The following is a 22,345-nucleotide window of genomic DNA, read 5'->3' on the forward strand; positions in this document are numbered from 1 at the left end:
ATTGCTTAAGCTTGATCTCTACAAAGTAAATACAGTTTAAATTGATAATTTAAAAAAATCATTGTTACAAGTACATGGGTTATTCTGATATTTCTTATTGTTGAAGATTTTTAGTGTCTCCTGTATTTTAACAGGTTGCGGTATTTTACAGAGCTAGTCCAAGGCACAAGATGAAAATTATTAAGGTGGGTCTTTAAGATTCACATTGTTTTATCTCTGTCTCCAGAATGCTTCTTGTCTTTTGTTATGCTTCCATTACTAGGAATATTGATGTAACATTACAGTCAGAAGTATTGTGAAGCAAAAGAGATTTTTTTAAGAGCTTTAAATGGGAGCATTAATACTTTAGTTAATAAAGGAAGATGTAGAAGAAAACGTCAATGAAATATCTGCAACACAACCTTTAAACAATTGAACAGTGTAGATGTATGTTCTGACAGGAGTTCATAGCCAAATCATCCCAGTGTAAATAGCAGTAATTGCCTAGAAACTGAGTAAATACAGCAAGAAAAGGAAATGTTATGAGTGGGAACAGTATTTCAAAGGTTATGGTTATTTATATTAATCAGCTAAATATATACAAAGCAACTGACGTAGTATCCATTAGTTAAAGGGCATAAGTTCTTAATCAGAATAGCCCTCCATTGTATTAGTTCAGAGTTTCTCCACCTTCACAACTATTGACCTTTTGGACTGGATTCTTTGTTTTGAGGGGCTGTCCTGTGCATTGTAGAATGTTTAGCAGCATCCCTGACTCCTACCCTCTATATGCCGGTGGCATTCCCAAAGTCATAATAAAGAATATCTCCAGACATTGTGTAATGTGTCCCCTACAAAGCAAAATTGCCCCTGAGAGCCATGGTTTAATTGACTCTAGATCAGACTTTAGACATAGCTCTCACACACAATAGTCTATATTAATAGGAACTTTCTAAGCTTTATCTTAAGACCTCCATATGTTGAAGTTTGTTGAAAACTCAGTGGTCCATATTCTCTCCTTTATGATGTGAAAAAAAAAATAGGAGTTGCTTATCCTTTTATCTTTGTGGAAGTAACATTCTTAACAGAATCTCCTTTCTCCCCATTCCAGTCTCTACAAAAGAATGGGTCAGTTGTAGCCATGACGGGAGATGGAGTCAATGATGCAGTTGCTCTGAAGGCTGCAGACATTGGAGTTGCAATGGGTCAGACTGGCACAGATGTTTGCAAAGAGGCAGCAGACATGATCCTTGTGGATGATGATTTCCAAACCATAATGTAAGTTTTGTTCATTGAATGCATATTACAGAATTTTTTCCCATCTTTTTCTGTACCCCATCTCCAGACAGTTCAACTGGAAAAGAATTGGGATAGTCAGTGTATTATGGTGTTCAGAAGTGGATGAACTAAACTGTTGTACTAGAATTAAATAATCTCATTTATGGTCTTTTGTGTGGTTTTGGACAATATTATTTGTATGGGATGGAAAAGACATAATAAATGGCAGAGTCATTCATTTAAGAAATATTTACTGAGTGTAGCCAGATGTCACATTTTTTTGGATCACCACAGGAGTCTTACAGCAGTAAACCCTCATGGTGCCTTTATTTAGTTAAATTCAGGCTATCAGAAATATGCATGTCCATAGCCTTAGAGTCAGTGTAAAAATAACGAAGTTTCCATCCATACATATTTCCTTATATCTGTAATTGTCCATGCTGTCAGTGATGTAAGCTACAAATTTAAATAGCTTTGTCTCCTTCAGCCACTGTTTCTAATTGATTTAAGATTCTTCTCTGATACCTGGTCATGTCAGTTGTACAATGTTCTGGTGGGGCAGGGGTCACTTGAATCCTGTTATTAGAGATAACCTGAATCTTCCTTAGTTCAGTGACTCATGCTCATTACATGCCTGGCATGCTTCATTAACCCATGGTGGCGTAAAGTGGAATATGTAGGATCTCAGGACTCAGAACTGCCTTGGTCTTGTAGGCATATAAGTTTTTTTCTTTCCATTCTTAGAATTGTATAAAAATCTTAAAATGAAGGGAAAGTTGTTTAAAAATCACATATTTTCCTAGATTCAACCAAGTAAGAATTTATTTATATTTTTAATTTTTTAAAAGATTTTATTTATTTATTTGAGAGAAGGAGAGAGAGCATGAGCAGCAGGGAGGGGCAGAGGCAGAGGGAGAAGCAGACTCCTTGCCGAGTAAAGAGCCTGCACCAGAACTAAATGAATTTTTGTAAACCATATTCTCTATATAATTCTGTTACAGCACATATCTGGTTATGTGTGGGAGCAATAGACAGCTTAAATTCTAGATTCTTAAGTATCTTATTACCATTTGATTCCTGACATATGTTAATTTAACACTAAACATGCATGCATCTTGTACCTTTAAGAAAAAGAAAATTGGAGGGGTAAATAAGATCATTATTTTAGTATTATAAATGTGTAGTATTATCTCTTATGTAAAAAGACAATGGAAGATTTTAATGTTGAAATATCTTCAAGAATAAGAATTTTAATATAGTGTAATGAAATTAGTTCAGATAGAGCTTCACAGGCTTGACTTTCATTCCATACCAGACTAATGTTTCTTTATTTTTTTTCTAATCTTAATTATATGAAGAAAATAATAGATTCTTTTAGTGATGTATGTGTTATGTCAGTTGGAAATTTGTTTTCAGCATTAGCTCTACAGTGTTATAGGTAGATCTTTGTTTTTGTGTGATAGTATTTCTTACTTAATTTCTTTTTAAATTTCAGGTCTGCAATTGAAGAGGGTAAAGGGATTTATAATAACATTAAAAATTTTGTTAGATTCCAACTGAGCACGTAAGTTTGTAAGAAGTTTGTCACCATAGGTCTTATAGGTAAATAATATGAGAAATAGAATTCCAGCAGAATTAGAAGCTTAAAAGCTTCTGGGCTCTGGTTCTGAGCATTGTTCTTATGTAAGTTTTCCAAATGAAAATGAATTCTATCCTAAAATTTAAAATGGCATGATAGAGAGATGATGTCTGTATCATTATCAAAATATAAAAATGTTTGTGGATTATTTACTAGCTTCAGAAATAACTAAGGAAGGAGTGTCAGGCTATCAGAAATATGCATGTCCATAGCCTTAGAGTCAGTGTAAAAATAACCAAGATATTAGTGTGTTTCTTTGGTGTCTTTTTCAAAAGTAGAAGGGCTTTTCTGTAGCAAAAAACATTTGCCAAAATATTGTGGAAACTGTTAACAGTTATGGAATAACAGCTATACTGAACTCAGTTTTTAAAATCTTCTTCTGTTTGTTGTTATCCAAACATCTTGGAATCTTTTATTTAAATGTTGTGGATTTATAAAGTTTAACTCTTAGCTTCAAAATGTGCACACAAATGAAGCATAGGATACTCAGAAATACAGATTTTTTTTAAAAGCACAGTAGTAAAATGATATTTTCAAATGCTGAAGAAGTGATATCGTAAAAGTAGTAAGAATTATACTATGCTGACAGATTTTTTTGAATGACTTTTTTTTTCTGACAGGAGTATAGCAGCATTAACTTTAATCTCATTGGCTACATTAATGAACTTTCCTAATCCTCTCAATGCCATGCAGATTTTATGGATCAATATAATTATGGATGGACCTCCAGCTCAGAGGTAAGAGGTATTTTATGCATGAACTAGTAGAAAGACAAAGAAGGTGTGATATCTTGATGATTTTTAAGATTTCATTCATGGATAGGCACTGGAAATCCATTCATGTAGCAACATGTTTGTTATAAATTGTGTGATTTGTGCATATATCATTTACGCTCTTTGGGTGTTTGTTCATGTGTCACAGATCTGAGCTTTTTTATTAGATGCCCATTCTTAAGTTGAGAATAGATGTTTAGATGCCCATTCTTAAGTTGAGAATAGTCTTTGTCCTCAAGAAATAAGTTTTTGTTTCTAAGAATGAGATGTGATGGAGAAATCCTGAGTTTAGTTTTATTACCTGGGTTCTATTGTCAATTTTAGAGACTTTGGGAAAGTATTGAAGGATCTAAGTATTTTCTTCGGTAATGGGCCATAGATTCTGCTTTCTAGCAGAAAAAGTAATTGAGTGATACATGTCAGTGGCCGTTATAACAAATCATCCTAGTCAAAACCTCCTTGCATGAAAGGTATTTCAGAGTTTACTCAGTAGCTTAGTATTTCAGGCCATATTTGAAATAAGTAAACTTGTGTGTAAATGAAATTGGACAATTTTTTGAAAATTGAGTGTGAGTCTCCCATCAAACTATGCCAAATAAATAGGAGTAAAAGAGGGAAGAGTGATAAAATCCATGGTTATTTTTTAATAAACCTGAGTAGTTATAGCCAACCTTTTCTTTAGGATTCAGCATTTTGTTTCCATAAAATAGCATTTAATTTCTTGGATAATTGTGGTTAATGAGAGTGTAAAAGTAACAAATCCAAACCTTAAAACTTTAAAGTAATATACTTTTCTATTTGTTTTGAAGCCTTGGAGTAGAGCCGGTGGATAAAGATGTCATTCGTAAGCCTCCACGCAACTGGAAGGACAGCATTTTGACCAAAAACCTGATACTTAAAATACTTGTTTCATCAATAATCATTGTTTGTGGGACTTTGTTTGTCTTCTGGCGGGAGGTATAGTCACTGGATAAGCTGCTTTAATAGCATGCATTCTGTATGACTTAGTTATTTTGGTGTGTTACACAGAAGCTTAGAAAATTAGGAGAGCTCTTTGGAAAATACAATAATAATATTTTAAAATAGTTTAATTTCAGTTTTTATGGGTAAAAGATTTGCTGATTCATTTATTAGAGTAGTTTAAATCTGCAAAGGTATCAGAACAATAAAAATAATATTGGGGGAGAAATTAGAAAATCTGAGTCTGTTGCTGCTTTATTTCATCAGAAAAGAAAGTTGTTTTAACATTCAATATATGGTGTGTGAGAAGATTATTTATTTTTTAAAAATATATATATATATTTTAAGATTTTATTTATTTATTTGTCAGAGAGAGAGAGGAGCGAGAGCGAGCACAAGCAGACAGAGTGGCAGGCAGAGGCAGAGGGAGAAGCAGGCTCCCCACCAAGCAGAGTCCGATGTGGGACTCGATCCCAGGACGCTGGGATCATGACCTGAGCTGAAGGCAGCTGCTTAACCAACTGAGCCACCCAGGCGTCCCGAAGATTGTTTATTTAGATTACAGCTATTCATTAGTGATTTATTTAAATGCATATAGGAAATTTAGGTCGCTTATATTTGTTATGTCTTAGACTAAAGCTGTTTTATTCTGAAGCAATGAAAATATTAACCTTTTATAAGATTGCAGTATTAGTTCATTAAGTTCATCTACTGACAATCATTTATCAAAATCTCTTGACAGCTACGAGACAATGTGATAACCCCTCGAGACACGACAATGACCTTCACATGCTTTGTGTTTTTCGATATGTTCAATGCACTAAGTTCTAGATCCCAGGTATGCTTAGGTGATCTTAGCTGACTGATTCAATTAATACAATCTCTCTGATTATAAATAGGCAAGGATTATGGGGTTTTAGCTTTGCTTGATTTTGTCTTCACAGATTATAGCCCCAGATACAATCTTCCCTATAAACATGTACCTACAAATGTGTCATAATGGAGATAGGGCATTTGGGCAGATAGCCTTACCCATGACCAGAAAAATCCAAGTTAATCACAAGTTTAATCGCCTGGTCTTTCTTCTTTCCATTTTCTTATTATCTGTAGCTTTAAGATAGGTTCAAGTTAATATTATCCGAGAGTATTGGACAGACCTCATGGCTTCTGTTAAGATGGTATTAGTCTTATTTTAGGAGGAAGTATTGTTAGAAGTACAAGAAAAATTTTGTGCATATTAATGTTTTCTGATTATTTGTCAGTGTGTCAGAGCTTAGGACATTTTAAATTTGCTTTTCTTCCCATGTTGTATCTTAAGGTATGATCGCCTTTTCTTAATTGAAGTGTTTTGATAGAAAATCAATGGGCTGTGGGCTAGTACTAGAGTACTTTTTCAGAGAATAATTGTTCTTGAAAACTAGTTCTATTTTGAGGCCTGACTCTTCATTTCAATTCTAGAGCTCCTTATAAATCCTCAGTTGTATCTGTTACCATTTGGCATGCTGGCACTTTCCAAGTACAATGAATTGTCATTAATTTAGACTAAGTTTTGAAGAAGCTACAATATTTACACACATAACTAGATCTATTCATTAAGAAAGGTTTTTAGATTATGTACTTTAATGGATAGAAATGATTTAGCAAAATAATCATACAAATGAAGTTTCCAATGTTTTGAAATGCTAGTAAGTTTCTTTTCTTTCTGTGGTCTCTTGTTGATGTTATTGTAGCATCCTCTTGCAGAGAAAACTTTCTTGATAGGGAAGGTACTTTAAATTGTACCTTTATGCTATCTGAATTATTCCAAAATAGTAGTCAAACCATTAAGAGATTGTAGGGCATCGCCTAGTTCAGTCCAGTTTATTAAAAATTAGAGATGACTGTGATAATAAAGAAGCTGTTTCAATGACCAAGGAATAATAATTGAACTCTTTGCTCTGTCAACAGACCAAGTCTGTATTTGAGATTGGACTCTGCAGTAATAAAATGTTTTGCTACGCAGTTCTTGGATCCATCATGGGACAATTATTAGTTATTTATTTTCCTCCACTTCAGAAAGTTTTTCAGACCGAGAGCCTAAGTATACTGGGTAAAGAAATGTTATCTTATTATAATTTATATTTTTTATATGAACTATTGTATTTTCTAATGTAAAAACTAATGCAAAAACTGTTGTTCAAAAACTTTTTTAAAAGTGAGATAAAAAAGTGAATTGATTTGAAAAAGGAGTGTGTTCTGGGCTCCTGGGTAGCTCAGTCATTAAGCATCTGCCTTCAATTCAGCTCAGGTCATGATCGCAGGGTCATGGGATCGAGCCCCCGCATTAGGTTTCCTGCTTGGCCAGAAGCCTGCTTCTCCCTCTCCCACTCCCCCTGCTTGTGTTTCCTCTCTCTTTATGTCTCTCTCTGTCAAATAAACAAAATCTTTAAAAAAAACCAAACAAACAGGACTGTGTTTAGTTTTTTCATTTGGAGAAGTTTGTGGGAAGGGCACTTGCCTAACTCTAGGCTTTAAAATTTTTTGTGATTTTTTTTTTTTTTCTTGCTTATCAGTTGTCAAATTGTAGTTGCTGAATCTGAACTACAGCAAATGAAAAGTTGTTTTAGAGCAATTGTAGTTTATAACTTTTTAATCTTACATGAAGAAAAACCTAGATTTGGGCTTACTGAAAACCAGGTTGCTCTTCTTAAAAGTTACAATTTCAGTAAACAAATATTTCACTATTCTTACTTGCTAATTTGTGCATTCTTGTTTTACAAAATAACAGCCTGACCCTAAAAGCAGAAAATTTTATTAAGATTATATGGAAGGTAGACATTATTCTTTCACATACTATATATTAAATGTATTATGATATAGTACGTTTAAAAATAATTTTCCTGTGTAAGGGTGAGGATTCATGTGTTTTGTGATAATGCTACTTTTAATTCTTGTGTTTTTAAGTTAATTGGGGGTATTTATGAAAATAAGGTATGCAGCCTCACTGTATTTTATGCTATAAGTTACAATTTACCTTAAGGTTGAAATAGTTTAATTTCATATTTACACTTGTTCCTCATATTAAAAAGTGGGGTCTTAAGGAAACAGCTGCAGTTTTTCAAGCAATGAGTAAGAATGGAATAGTGTGGATACTATTGTAAGACATCATCTTAATTTATTTCTTTAAAAAAATTTTTTTTTAATTTTATTTTTTCAGTGTTCCAAGAGTCATTGTTTATGTATTACAGCCAGTGCTCCGTGCAATATGTGCCCTCCTTAATACCCACCACCAGGCTCACCTAACCTCCCCCCACAAAACCCTCAGTTTATTTCATAGATTCCAGAGTCTCTCATGGTTTGTCTCCCTGTCCGATTTCCCCCAATTCACTTTTCCTTATTTTTAAATCTTTAAAAAAGATTTTATTTATTTATTTGAGAGAGAGAGAGCATGTACACAAGTGAAGGAAGGGGCAAAGGGAGAGAATATCCAAGCTGACTCCAACTGAGTGTGGAGCCCAATATGGGGCTCAATTTCATGACCCATGAGATCAGGACCTGAGCTGAAACCAAGAATTGAATGCTTAACTGACTGAGCCCACCCAGGTGCCCCAAAGACATGGTCTATGAATGGTAAGTTCTTCTAGGCTCTTGAATGGAATGGATAGAAGTTCCTAAATAATCTTTAGATAGGCAGTTTTCAATCAAATTAAAATTGAAAAGGCTGTGTGATCTATTAAATAGAGAACTCCACTTGTTTGTGTTGCCATTAATGATTATGGTTACAAGGCTATGATTACAAGGTTATGTTCTAGTTCTCTGGCTGCTGCCTTTCCTAGCTATATCGCTTCAGATAAGTCATTTTTGAGCCTTACTTTCCTCTTCTTCTTCCCTTTTTTTTTTTTGGTGGGTAGCAAAGCAAAGTTTATTGAGCCATAGTATAAAGCTCCTGAAGAGGGAGGGGACCTGAGAGGGTTGCCCCTGATTTTCCTGTTTTTAAACTGAGGCTGATTGTATGTACCTCCTAGAATGGTTGTAAAGCAGAGTATTTTAAAAGCCCTGTTAACAATGCTAGAAAAGCTATTTAAGCCTTGCAGCTGTTTCAAAGAATTGTAAAATGCAACTTATTTTCTCTTGCAGATCTGCTGTTTCTTGTGGGTCTCACCTCCTCAGTGTGCATAGTAGCGGAAATTATAAAGAAGGTTGAGAGGAGCAGGGAAAAGATCCAGAAGCATGTTAGTTCGACATCGTCGTCGTCTTTTCTTGAAGTATGATGCATATTGCATTCTTTTATTTGCAAACTAGGAATTGCAGTCTGAGGATCATTTAGAAGGGCAAGTTCAAGAGGATAATGAAGATTTGAGAACTTTTTAACTTTTCATTGACTAAAAATGAGTGTTATGTTAAAAACTTGATTTGAGACTTTAACCTGCTGGCAGTCCCAAATGAAATTATGCAACTTTGATAACATATTTCTTGATTTAAATTGGCTTTTGCAATTGAGTGGAACTTTATAAAGCATATGGGCAGTTATTTAATTAAAAAAAAAAAAAAAAGGCAAAACCTGAACCACCTTCTGCACTTAAAGAGGTCTAACAGTACAAATACACTATCTATCTTAGATAGATATAAATTTTTTTTTAATTTTTAAATATTGTACTATTTATGGTGGTGGGGCTTTCTTACTAATATACAGATAAATGAAATCATTTCAAAGGCATTCTATTGGTTTAGAAGTTGATTCCCAGGAATGCCGTATTTCAGCTACTGTATTTCCTTTTTCCTGCAATGTAAGCAGCTCAGACACCTTGTGTTACTGTTTTTGTATCAAGTTTTTTGCACAGGATGTGACCACTGTCAGATCACTGTTCTTTTCTTTCTTTTTGTGATTGAAAAGCCTATACTGCAATTTGAAGTAAATGTTTGCTTTTCTTAGTAAATGGTTGCTTTTTTTTTTTTTAAGTTATGAGTGTGGTCTAGCAATATTAATACAGGGTCATCAAGTGGCATTCTAGGTAGAGTAGCTTTGTCTGTAATTAACAGTTAGTTATAGAATCAAAAGCATTTAAGGGTGATTGGGCTGAAATTTATGATAGATTATATGAATATGTTAATGCTTCTTTTTTTGAGTTAAATATAAATATATACTTTGTCAAGTATCATTTTGTCATCCCCTAAATATAATTCCAGGTACCTCACCTGAACAATTGAATTTTATTTTTCTTAATGTCTTTCTATGTATATTTTTAAGCATTTTTCTTAGGAAGTATAGAATGCTATACTTAATTTTAAAAGCCCCAAATTCAGAGAGATGGTTTATGAACCAGGGTATACGGGAAGACTTGGTGCTGGCCTTGCTCTTTGAGTATCTGCATCTTTTCTGGCTTAGATTGCAGCACTACCCTGAGCCTGTTCCTTCAGACTTGCACCATTTGTTCTCTGCCTTCCTTCGGTTGCATTGGGCATCGCTAGAGAAAAAGCTGGATTTACTCTTATAGTGCCATCTGTTTTTATAATAGCTTGGTGAGGTGTGGGTAATTTTTTTCTTTTTTTCCGTGGTGGCAAATTTGGGCCAGAAATTCAAAATTAGAAATCCATTTTCCTATTGAACATTTCTCTCTGACACAGAAATGGGTTTTAAATTCTTACATGTTTAATTCTTTTTGAAATTCATTAGTTTTGTATTTTGTAATTATTCTTCATTTTTTAAACTGTCAGCGTAAACCACTCGCTAGTTTTTATCAATATTAACCTGCCAGTGTTAGCACTGAAATACTGTTATTAATGATAGGAAAAATATCTATTCTTTGAGTCCTTGTGATTGAAACAGTTAAGTATTAGGAGCCAAGATGTCTGAAATTCATTCTCCTTTACCCTTTAAGGCTCAATAGTCACATGTACATTTTTCTCATTAGATAGAACATAGAAATCATTGTCTAGTCACTTCATCTTTAATGACGTGATGTCTCATACCTAAATTTTGTATGATTTTTTTTTTCTCTGTTACAAAGATTTGAAATATGTTATTATGCATATCAATCTTTTGCTTTCCATTTTAGGTTCAGACTATGACTTATATGAAATAAATGTGCCTATTCTTTCATTCGGTTTTTGAACCAAAAGAAAAAAAATGATTTCTTTTCATAAGTTAATGACTTTCCAGTTGGAACTGTTAACATTAAAATCTTATGGATGTAGAAGATAACCAAAATTAGGCAGTACTCATAGTGCATAGAATCTGTGATTTAAAAAGAAGTGAAATGTACAGTACAAATGTACTATATCCAGGTTTCAATTTTCTGTAGTGTAACAACAAATTAGAATATATTTGTATATATATCTTCCATAGTATATCTCACCCAAATTAGTATAGTATAGATAATTTAAATGTGCTTGTATCTAAATGTAAAATTTTTGCCTCATTTCCTAGCCCTAGGACTTGCAGAGTCCTTAATAATACTAACTTACTTGATTTTTCCCTGTTAGACTACCTCCTGAAGTTATTTGGTCCCAAAGTGATTAAATATCTGGGAAGAAAAGAAAGGAACTTGAAATAATTCACATAGGTAGATAATTCCCAGCTGCAGAGAAACGGCTTAACATGTTTTCTCACATTTGTACTGAGCATAGCATGACCTCGACGTGAAACAAAGTGAAACCAGTTAACCTAAAATCCTCCCCCTCCAGGATACAGGCTTTATTTAATAGCACTAACCACACTCAGAACGTTAAAACACATTTTTTATATTTTATACCCATGCAAGGTACATATTTCATATTGGTAGTCTTTCTGAAATCACTAAGTTTTAATCTCTTTTATATAGGACATGCATGAGTATTGGCCATACTCAAAATAGTTTCTCAGTGAAAAGAATTAGTGTCAAACAATATCATATTCAAGAACCTTAATTAACTTTGGCAGTTCATGTGCATTGTGTGTGACTCAAGCAAAAACTTAGATGGATGAATTATCATTTCAGTAAACGTTTACTTAGTGCCTAGAGTTTGCTACGAATAAAAATGTGATAGGATCCTAGTCCTTCAAGATCTCATGGACAGGGTTGGCAGGGCATGCAACTGTTAACAAGCTATTTCATGAAAGTTAGTAGTGGTCTTGCACATTTATTTTAAAAATACACATACATTAAGATGAATTCAGCACACATTTTACTGACGTTTCCCTTTACATTGGCATTTGGAAATCTTTGAAATGCCTTGTTAGACTAAGTTACAGTCCAAATAGCTGATTTGCATACGGAAATGTGGTGTGGGTAAATATTCTAACTGGTATGTCACTGGATAAGCTGATTATCCCCATAATTAGCTTCCTTGAGCTCAGAATTTAGTATGACTATGAACTCTTTTTTATAGTTTTTTTTTTAAAGATTTTATTTATTTATTTGACAGAGATTACAAGTAGGCAGAGAGAGAGCGGGGGAAGGAAGCAGGCTCCTTGCTGAGGATAGAGTCCAATGTGGGACTCGATTCCAGGACCCTGGGATCATGACCTGAGCCGAAGGCAGAGGCTTTAACCCCCTGAGCCACCCAGGCACCCTGACCATTAACTCTTGTTAGACAACCTTATTTTCAGTTTTGGTTTTCAGAGTTGGTTGTTGTTGATAATGGAGAATGGCTATAACCAGTCCTTGATATTAATGTAGATATAATAGACTATATATATTGTTTAGATTTAGTTGTCGAAAGAATTAAGAGATAGTATCTTGCCTTTGTGGGGAGTTCTCCGTCTTAACCCTGGAGACCAGTATGAGATACATTTGGCACAGTGGAAAATGCTGCCCCAGATATTATCACAGCTAACGGAGAGAAACAACTTCATAGGAGGAGGTTGTCAAAGAAATTTCCTAGAACTAGTAGTATCTGAATCAAACCTTAAATTAGGACTCTCCAGCCTAGAAGCAGCAGAATAACTTCTACAGAGGTATTGATGGAGGGCTCAAAGGAACAGGTGAAAACCACAAGGTGTTTGGGGGCAGTTAAGACAAGAGGTATATAATGTTAGGGGTTGGATAGATAGGAGCCGAGTGGTGAAGGTAAAAACATTTGAGTGGTGGCATACTGGAAGATTTCAGGAGTGTGATATGAGTTTGGATTTTTGTCTTAAAATAACACTAATGGAAGCATGGAGGGTGGATTGTAAGGATAAAACAGGGAGACTGATGAAGAGAATTGTAAAAGATTAAGTGGTAGAGGGACAAACTGAGCTGTAGCAGTCAGTATGGGAATAAAGGTATATTATTATCTGTCTTCTAAGAGATGGTATTGACATGACCAGATGGGGGGAAAGAAACATGTGGAAATTCCCTGGCTTTTTGGACTTTCTGGCTTGGATAGTAGAGCTGTTTGGAGAATCACCGAAGCTGAGCAGCCTTTAATGGGACTACAAGTCAATTTGAATGGAAGTTTGTAGTATCCTTGAGATTTCCCAGTGGACATGTTAGAAGAGGTTTTAGCTCAATATGATTTAAAGTCATGGCTGACAAAGAATAATGTAGGAAAATAATTTCTTATTACAGGTATTACCTATATTCTTTTGCTAAAAAATAAAGCAATAAATGAATGTAAACTTGGCTTTGACAGAATAAAATTTTTTTGAAAGTAGTTTTTTTTTTTAGTAAAGTAATGTAAGATTCAGTAAACAAATTCAAAATGCAAGGGGAAAAGATAGGAATATTTCAGCTTCCTCTGTTATAGAGCTTTCAGAATGAACCTGTTATTAAGATTACTGATGGGAAGACCCTGATCTGAATTATTGGGAATGCATCTTTTTGATGTTTGCAATAAGATACTCTTAAGGGGTGAGAGAATATAAGCAAAGAAATGCATAGCTTAGATTGAAGTTTTGCTGTGTATGAAAACATACTCAGTGAATGGCATTAAGGCTGGAAAATCGTAGATGCTTGCCCTGAGAAATTTATGGCAAGAGAATTGAAAACAATGTTTTGTTTTTCTTTTCCATTTTAGTTGTAATTCTTTCTTGTATCTTTCCAGCCTTGTATCCCACACAGTGTTCTAACACAGTCCACTTATCAGTCTTTTTGGATGGTATTCCTTCATCTTGAAAACCTTTTTCCTCTGCCTCAATTTTAAGAATTGGAATTTTTACCTGTTCTTCAAAACCCAGCTGAAGAGCCAACCAGCATGGCCTTTACTATAACGATGTGTGTGTGTGTGTGTGTGTGACAGTTTCTTATATATACTCTAAAGAATAAATCCATCTGTAAGTTTGGGCATAAAGTTGTGGGATTTTTTTTTTTTTTTTAAAGAAAACAGAAACTTAAGTCCAAGCCACTACCTTAATCAATCTAGAGAGAAATTTGGTATAATCTTTTCCTTTTATTCAAAATAAGTTTAAGTGGTGAAATTTGGAGATGAAAGTGAAAAATCTTTGAGCCATTAGTTTTGATCTTTATAAATTCTTTTCTAATCTAAACCTGCTGTTGTTCCTATGTCCTCATGAGTATGGTAAATGCCTGCATTTGTCCAGCTGCCCTGGGTAGACCGTGTTTCATGTACAGGCGGATCACTGTACACACCTGACTTTGCCATTCCTTTCCCCTTTTGTTGACATGTAAACAAACTGACATATTTTGGGCAAAGGCCCACATTTCTATGCCCGTCCCATGGCTGTTAGTCCTGGCAGAACTGCTTTCATATCTAAATCAAGGTTGCCCGTCACCATTATTTCTTCAGCAATAATTGCATTGTTCTACTTAGTAACCCTCTGAGTAGAATTCACATCTCACAGTCTTCACAAAGCACATTGTGCCAGATTGGGTAAATGGTTCTGCATGAACTTAGAGGTCCATTTTGGGTTCAGAATATTTCCAGATTTTGAACTCTAAACAAAATGTGTTTCCTAATACAGCTCTCTCTCTCTATTTTTTTAAAGATTTTGTTACTTGGCAGAGACACAGTGAAAGAGGGAACACAAGCAGGGGGAGTGGGGAGTGGAGAGGGAGAAGCAGGCTTCCCGGGGAGCAGGAAGCCTGATGCAGGGCTCGATCCCAGGACCCTGGGATCATAACCTGAGCCGAAGGCAGACGCTTAATGACTGAGCCACCCAGGCACCCCTCTTTCTCTCTTTTTAAAATACTAATCCACTCAACTATATTAAAAATTTTTCTAGTAAGGCCTTCCTTATGATAAGTATGCTAAAGTTCCTGTTAGTTGAGGAGTAAGAGTTTGGTGCCATCTTATGGTCATAAAGAAAATCCTGAAATACCTTGAGCATGTGCTCTCTTTTTATCACCTCTGCATCAGCAAAAGCACAATATGAAACAACTTATGTGAGTCTTCTAAAATATTATCTTTGGAGCCATTTATAGCAGGCCCCAACCAAATAGATGATTGTAAAAAATGTTCACTCGATAGGAGAGACATGACAAACTTTTACAATTTTAAGGAGTTACAAACGAATATGTTTTCATGTTTCTCACATGAATATGTGAGCATATTCTCACATGAATATGGTTATCTAATAGGATTGCATTAGAATTTATGACTCTATATATGGAGCAGGTCTGGATGGCCCATGAATGAGCTAGATGTGTTGCAAATAAGTGAAACAGTTTATTTTAATACTTCCCTAAGTCGCCCACATGGGATTTTGATTTAGTTTTGGTGTTGATAAACTAAATCAGTCTGCTGCTGAATTTGTAACTAAAGTTATATTGGAAAACAGTTATGTACATTAATATATGTAGTATTTTTCACTGCTTCATGCTACAACAGAAATGAGTAGTTGCAACAGACCATATGGCTCACTAACCTAAAGTATTTACTTTCTGGCTGTTTACAGAATAAAGGTTGCCCACTCATATAGAAATTCAAAAAGAGGAAAATTGGCCAATGGATGGCATTCAGTGGACTAGAAAGGAAGGGACATCATTTTTCTCTACCTTCCAATCTCCCAGCAGGTTGTTACCTGGGATGGATGCACTTGATACCACATTTAATGTCAGTGACTCCTCTAATTCTCCACTAGGAAGGAAGTCAGAGAGTCTTAGTCTATTCTCAGAACATCAACATCAACAGCTGTTATCAGCCCCAGCTCATCACCAAGGCTCCTTGTTCTTACAGTGAATGGGTAGAGTGTTCAGATCTGTTGTCCCATCTGAGTTGTGCTCCTCATTAAAGACACAAGAGAAGTGTGGCCTTCCCTCTTATTGGTTGTTTCTTCCTAACACAAACACAGAAGCAAGTTTAATTTGAGTAGGCTTATTTATATTATAAATATATAGGGAAAACAAAGTTTAGTAATAGTAGAAATCAAAACACCCTGTCAACACAGTCTTAGGGGAAAATGTACTCTTGTATTTTCTCAGAACAGAATGTTCCAAACCAAAATACATTTGCATAGTATTTATCATATTTCTAAGGTAAATTTATGATACTATTTCTTAGTAGATTGCTCTGATGGTCCACCTTTGGCTATCAGACTTATCACTTATGAAATAGATTATGGTTATTATTATAAGAGGGTCAGTTTCTTTAGTTTGTCTTTTAAGAAACAGTTCGCGAGGTACCCGTGTGTCTCGGTTGGTTAAGCGTCCGCTCTTGGTTTTGGCCCAGGTCGTGATCTCAAGGTTATGAGGTTGAGCCACATGTTAGGCTCCATGCTCAGTGCAGAGTCTGCTTGAGATTCTCTATCTCTTCCTCTGCCCCTCACTTCGTGCTCATTTGTTCTTGCTTGCTCTCTCTTTCAAATAAATAAAATCTTTTTTAAAAAAACCAGTTTCTATACATCATAAAGCTTGAGGGACTACAGTACTTTGTGATTGGAAACTTGGGCTTATTGATGTTACCATTGTCAGATTTCAACAACAAAGGCCCCCCTACCTACTGTTTTTACCTCTTATTTTCCATAGTTCTTGTGACAAGACAAGGGAACATCAGAAGCTTGCTCTCTTGATGCCATCCTTCCTAGAGGCATCAACTACTACCTCTCTGATTATGAAATAGTACAGCGTACTTATTGGAGAGGTTTTTAAATAGAGGAAGAGGAAAACATTTTATAATCTCAACACCCGAAGTAACCTAGGCTTCAGACAGATGTTTTCACTTAAGTGCCTAAAAGGTATTTCTAACTTAACATATCCACAACAGAACCCCTAGATCCCCCAACTTCCCAACTACACCTCATAGTACGCAAATGAGTGACAACTGTATAGGAAATCCTATTAGGAATCCTAATTCCTGCCAGTATTTTATAAAGGCATAAAAATGCTGTATAACCATAGCAATTTTAGCAATAATTTATAGCAGTTCTCAATGGCACATTTACAAACACCATTTTTTCAGATATAATAAGTATTTACTCAAAAAAAAAGCTGACAGCTCAGAGAAAGTTCTTTTAAAGCTGGATTAGTCTACATAGCTCCCCCCATCATGAAATACAGTTTGTTGTTGTGTACCCATGTTAGGAAGCATTGGGATAATGGAAAGTAGACTTTCTGTTTTTCGTGTCAACATCCTTTTATTTATTCTCCCATAATGTGTAATACAAATGAATCAGGACAATATGAGGAGAGTAATGTTCAGATAGACACATGGCAGTTTTTCAAGAAGAAACAGCACCTCAGTTAATCCTCCAAAAGCACCAATTACATTAAAAAACATAGAAAAGTTTTCCTAATCTTGTATGCTAGCTCACATGATGGCATAATTTTTTCATAAATGGTTCAGTCTTATAAACGATCAAAAACCCAATGTTGATACACTCTTATCAGCTTTTTTTTTTTAACAAAAACATTCCTAGGTGTTCCCTGATCCTGATGACAATGAGTTATATTGTACACAGAAATCTCCCAAGTGTCTCCATAGTCATAATGAGAAAATTAATTAAAAATACATATGTATACATGTGTATGTATAGGGGTGTACATGTACACATATTTATATACATAAATATATAAATATTGAAAGATTTTGCTATTAACCAGATACATCAGATGTTACCAAGACTAGTTTGAGTAAAAGTAATTGCATGTGCATTGCCACATTTGTGTGAAATTTGATTTTTCTCCCTGAAAACTGTATCCAGTGAAACAAGCTGGAAATGCTTTTTTCATGTATTACCTTATCCATCTGTTTCTCCCATTTTAACAGACTGGTACATGGCCTGGTGGAGTCATGCTTTTGAATGTTTAAAAACATTCTTCCTCAGCATGAGGTCCTCATCTTAGGATTTTTATAGTTGGATGAACTTGAGTTTTAGTGAATTTCAGACCTGGAAAGAAATGGCAAAGCAGCTCACCATACATGGTTCAGAAAGCTGTTGCTGAAAGTGGGGAGGCATCTTTTTAATACATCTTCCCCAAATAAGTAGTATTTAATTTCAAATTGATACCAGGTGCAGAATCATTTTCAGTTGTCTTGACTGAAGTGCATCAATGTATGTAAGACCTTAATGCAATATATACCAAGTACCCTGTATCCACCTCACTAAAAAATAAAAGGTCAGGATGTTTGGAGTCAGGTACCCGGGAGAGTTGTCCTTTTACAGAAGTGAAATTGTTTCTGCTCACTTTCTCGGTGCTGCTCTAGGTTCACGGAGTGCCTGCTGGCTAAATAACATGTGCTACAGAGTGCTAACCAGGGAACTCTGGAAATCTCACCAAGGGGAAAAACTCGCTTTGGCCTCCTTAGGATTAGGGGTAAGGCTAGGATATAACCCTGGTAGTTGCCTGGTAGTTGTCCTCCCATTAGCCATATTTGATAATGTTGATCTCCTTGCCTCTGCAAAATTTCTGCCATTAGCTCTGGAAGCTGCTGGTGTCATGGTGCTTTAATCTTTCTGCTCAACCCCCTCTCACTCTTTCTCAGATCCTTCGCTTTGCTCTTGGTCTTCTTGTGTGGATGCCACAATAATGGCTGGCATTTCTCACATGTTTCTAGTGCCAGGCACTGGGTGAAGTAACTTAAAAGTATATGTCATTTTGTCTTTAACAATTTGAACCATTTCAATTCCCGTTTTACAGATAGGGTAACTGAGGCATCATCATTAATTCATTTATACACAAAAGAAGAAAAGATAATTCTAAGACCTTTCTATTAAGGTCTTTATCTTTTTTTGTTTGTTTGTTTTGTTTTCTTTAAGATTTTATTTGTTTGTCGAGAGAATGAGAGCAAGCACAAGCAGGGAGAGCAGCAGAGGGAGAAGCAGGCTCCCTGCTTGAGCGAAGAGCCTGATGCAGGACTCCATCCCCAGGACCCTGGGATCATGACCTGATGCTTAATGCACTGAGCCACACAGGTGCCCCAATTTATTGTTAAAAAAAAAAAAACAACTGTCCAGAGTCCCTTTGTACTTGAAACTAATTGAAGACTTACATTTGCAAAGCCTCAGGTAGGCTTTCATTAGCTAGAATTGAATCAGAAAGAGCAAGACCTAAAGGCTTGATTAAAAACGGGAAACAAATTTTCCAAATAGAATATGGAGTGTGTAACATTCTTCTTCTATAGAGGTGTTTCCATTTCCCCTATATCTTATCTGAATTACATTGCTATCTCTTAAAGCCAAATCTTGTGATTTAACCTGTCCTCAGCCTCATGACTGCTGTCACTTTATTGTAGCGTTCAGTCTGCTCCTTGCTATTTTGTGGCTGAGAGATTGCTTCATAAAATATTATTTCGTTGTGTTTTGTCTCCCCCAAGTAGCTTATACGATTTGGAGGTTCAGGTACTATGTTGTATTTCTTTGGTAACCCCCTCAGATACCTTGTGGAGTGCTTATGATCTCTGATTTATACATCTAGGAGAAGATCTATAATGTGGTGGGGTAATTCCTTAATTATCAGAGTAAGAGTTAATGGACATTATTAGATTTTAACTGCTTCACTGCAAGGTAGTAAATTCATTTCAAGTGAATGGCCCTGATTGCAGTGGTTAGAGAAGGGAACCTGATCTCAGTGTCTACTGAAGGAGGGCCCCTTTGCTTGAAAAACTTTTAATGACAGAGATGAGTGATATAATTCAGAAATGGTTTTTCATGTAAGGTTGGTGGTTTGTAAAAGCGGTGTTGATGATAAAGCCCAGAAATAGGACATTCATACTGGTATAATTTCCAGATTGGCTCCCAAATGTAGGAATTAAGAGAAAGAGAATTTTGGGCGCCTGGGTGGCTCAGTGGATTAGGCCGCTGCCTTCGGCTCAGGTCATGATCTCGAGATCCTAGGATCGAGTCCCGCATCGGGCTCTCTGCTCGGCAGGGAGCCTGCTTCCCTCTCTCTCTCTGCCTACTGTGATCTCGCTCTGTCAAATAAATAAATAAAATCTTTAAAAAAAAAAAAAAAGAAAAAGAGAATTTTGATATAACAGTAGACTGAATGTGCTTGTGCTTGTAGTCCCCTTTAGGTCTACTGTTTTCTGGAAAAACACATATCAAAAATAGAGCATGTGAGTGTTTTTGATTCTTCTATGAATAACGATCTCTTCAGAAACATAAAAAGAACTAGTACAGAGCCACATGCACTCATCCTAAAATTAAACAATACCTAATTTTAAGAACTTTTTATTTGAAACAGAAACCAGTCTTTAGGGCTGAAAACTTTAGGAACAAGTAGGATTGTGCTTTTTGCCAGTCAACACTTGGAAGGTGTATATGAAACACTGGCTGATGCTGGGCTTACTCCTTTAAGAGTATACTTCTCACTAGGAAGGTGGAAAGACTTGTTGGCCAGATGTTAGAAACCAAACATAGGCCTGTTCAAAATGGTAGCTTAAAACCATGTTTAGGGTTCTCACTGAGGGAATATACCAGTAAGAAGAGTACAGAAGAAAGGAAGAACACCATTTGAATGAATGCAAATAAAGGTTGGGAATCTACCTCCAGATCTCTAGATCTTGCCCAATTGGATTCATTCCACTTGCTTACTTTCAAGTTCTTTATTTGGAACTGGCCAGCACCTTCACAATTCTATTGTTATTTATAATTTTAGCAGCCTCTAGTTAATGTTCCAGAGCAGTGCCTTTCAAAGTCTTTTGACTGCAATCCACAGTAAGAAGTACATTTTGCATAACTATTGAATATATGATATGCATGTCTGATGATCTCCACTTAAAAAAATGCTTGTTGTGACTCATTAATTTCAGATCCCATTAATGGGTTAGTACCTGCAGTAGAACAAATGGCCTGAGATTCTGGTATTGCTGCATATATCACTAATCTTTTAATTTCTTCATAGCGTTTCCTCTTTCTCTTCTAGATCTAGGAGCTCAGGATGCTATTTCTTAATTTGCTGGAGACATTACAGTTTCAACTTCTCCTTTAAAACCTGGAGCATGTAAATTGTTCCTAAGCCTGCCATGGTCTCATTTTCCTAGTACTTAAAGGTGTTTACTTTGTGTCTGGCACCCTCACTTTTCTAAGGCCTCAGACCTTTCAGAATAAACGATGAAGAGGAAGCAGTTGAAAGAAAAAAAAATGTTTTGAAATAATAACCCCACTTCCACTTATAGGAAATAACTGAAGTAGGAATTCTGTTATTTTTGGAAACCTAGCTGGATGAATTGCTGCAGTGGAAAGGTTATAGACTTATTATTTAACTTCCTGAAATGGAACATAAGTAGTACAAACATGCTTTCAAATGTGTTTAAGAAAATACATAAGTTTCTTAAATCAGGTTGTGTTTATTAAAAGCAGAATACAAAATACCTTGGGATTCAAAGGTTGCCTCTTACAAAATTTATTCCCTAACAGATTCTGAATAAAACAGTTAATCATTTTAAGGGAGGTAACAAAAATTTTAACAATGATACATCTGGTTGCAGGCTGAGTTTATTCAAGCTCTGAGACCTCAATTTGTTCCTCCAAATTTTCCGCCATTAATAGCCCAAAACGATTGCTTCCCTCATAACAGCATCTAGTGTCTGAGGTGGTTCCCACTCTGTTCTTTGACCAGCTGGTACCACGTTTCTTTTGCCTTCTTTTTTTTGAATTTGATTTACCCTTTGGAAGGAATAATTCAGCAGGGGCATATGACCTTATGGCATTGAACAGATGTTCATATAGTTGCTTTGCCTCAGGGCACATGCTCAGGAGACTTTCCACAGAAGTTGATGTTAGCAGTTGTTGGCATAGTCCATGCACCAGGCTTCCACTATACAGTCTGTTCAACGGGAGAGAAAAACAGAGTTGTTGGTAAAGCATAGGTTCAGTGCAGAGATAATGGTCATTAACATGGCTTCAACAAATGCAGCTAAACATTGAAAACTCTTCTTGCTTCTTTAAATTATTTTTAAGATAACTTAAACAAACAAACAAAAACCTGTGTTCCTTGAAGGAAGATCTGAGTTATTACAAACTTGGCTAGTGATACTTAAAAACTTTTTACCAACAAATGATAGATGCTTGCTGGGTCTGCAACTAGCCAAAAGTTCAGCAGGCCTCTTAACACTTCAAAGAAAAGGAATTTAAAATGTCTGATAAACCAAACAGGCAGTCTGTTGAAATATGAGAAAATTTAGTGGCAGCACTTGCAAGTTCACTGATTCACTTGAACTGAACACCTACTTCAGAAATACAAGATGGGATTAACTGGAAGCCACAAATTTAATATATAACTTAATGTCAGAGTTGATTCACTGGTGCCTTAGCAACTGATCTGCGTAAGTTCATCATTTAATAAACTCTAGTAACGCTGAGATTCAAGAATAGTCCTGCTGAAATAATCATGAGGAGAACTGTTTGGTTCTGTTTTTCTCTGTTCTGTTGTAAAGG

General features: G+C 35.5%; 1 protein-coding gene across 5 annotated transcripts in view; it reads left to right on the forward strand.

The window, feature by feature from the left end:
• ATP2C1 (ATPase secretory pathway Ca2+ transporting 1) overlaps positions 1 to 22,345 on the forward strand; it is a 168,654-nt gene that overhangs the window by 145,045 nt on the left and 1,264 nt on the right. For 4 of the 5 annotated variants that reach the window (XM_059390914.1, XM_059390913.1, XM_059390917.1 and 1 more), the window contains 8 exons: positions 135 to 185; positions 1,091 to 1,257; positions 2,753 to 2,821; positions 3,517 to 3,633; positions 4,479 to 4,626; positions 5,372 to 5,467; positions 6,577 to 6,718; positions 8,746 to 8,873. In XM_059390914.1, coding sequence (XP_059246897.1) covers positions 135 to 185; positions 1,091 to 1,257; positions 2,753 to 2,821; positions 3,517 to 3,633; positions 4,479 to 4,626; positions 5,372 to 5,467; positions 6,577 to 6,718; positions 8,746 to 8,873 — 918 coding nt within the window. Of the gene's footprint in view, positions 1 to 134; positions 186 to 1,090; positions 1,258 to 2,752; positions 2,822 to 3,516; positions 3,634 to 4,478; positions 4,627 to 5,371; positions 5,468 to 6,576; positions 6,719 to 8,745; positions 10,709 to 22,345 lie in introns of those variants that run through there. The other variant, XM_059390915.1, reaches the window with a different exon arrangement.

This window comes from Mustela nigripes, chromosome 2 (genome assembly GCF_022355385.1).
Source record: "Mustela nigripes isolate SB6536 chromosome 2, MUSNIG.SB6536, whole genome shotgun sequence".
Lineage (NCBI taxonomy): Eukaryota > Metazoa > Chordata > Mammalia > Carnivora > Mustelidae > Mustela > Mustela nigripes.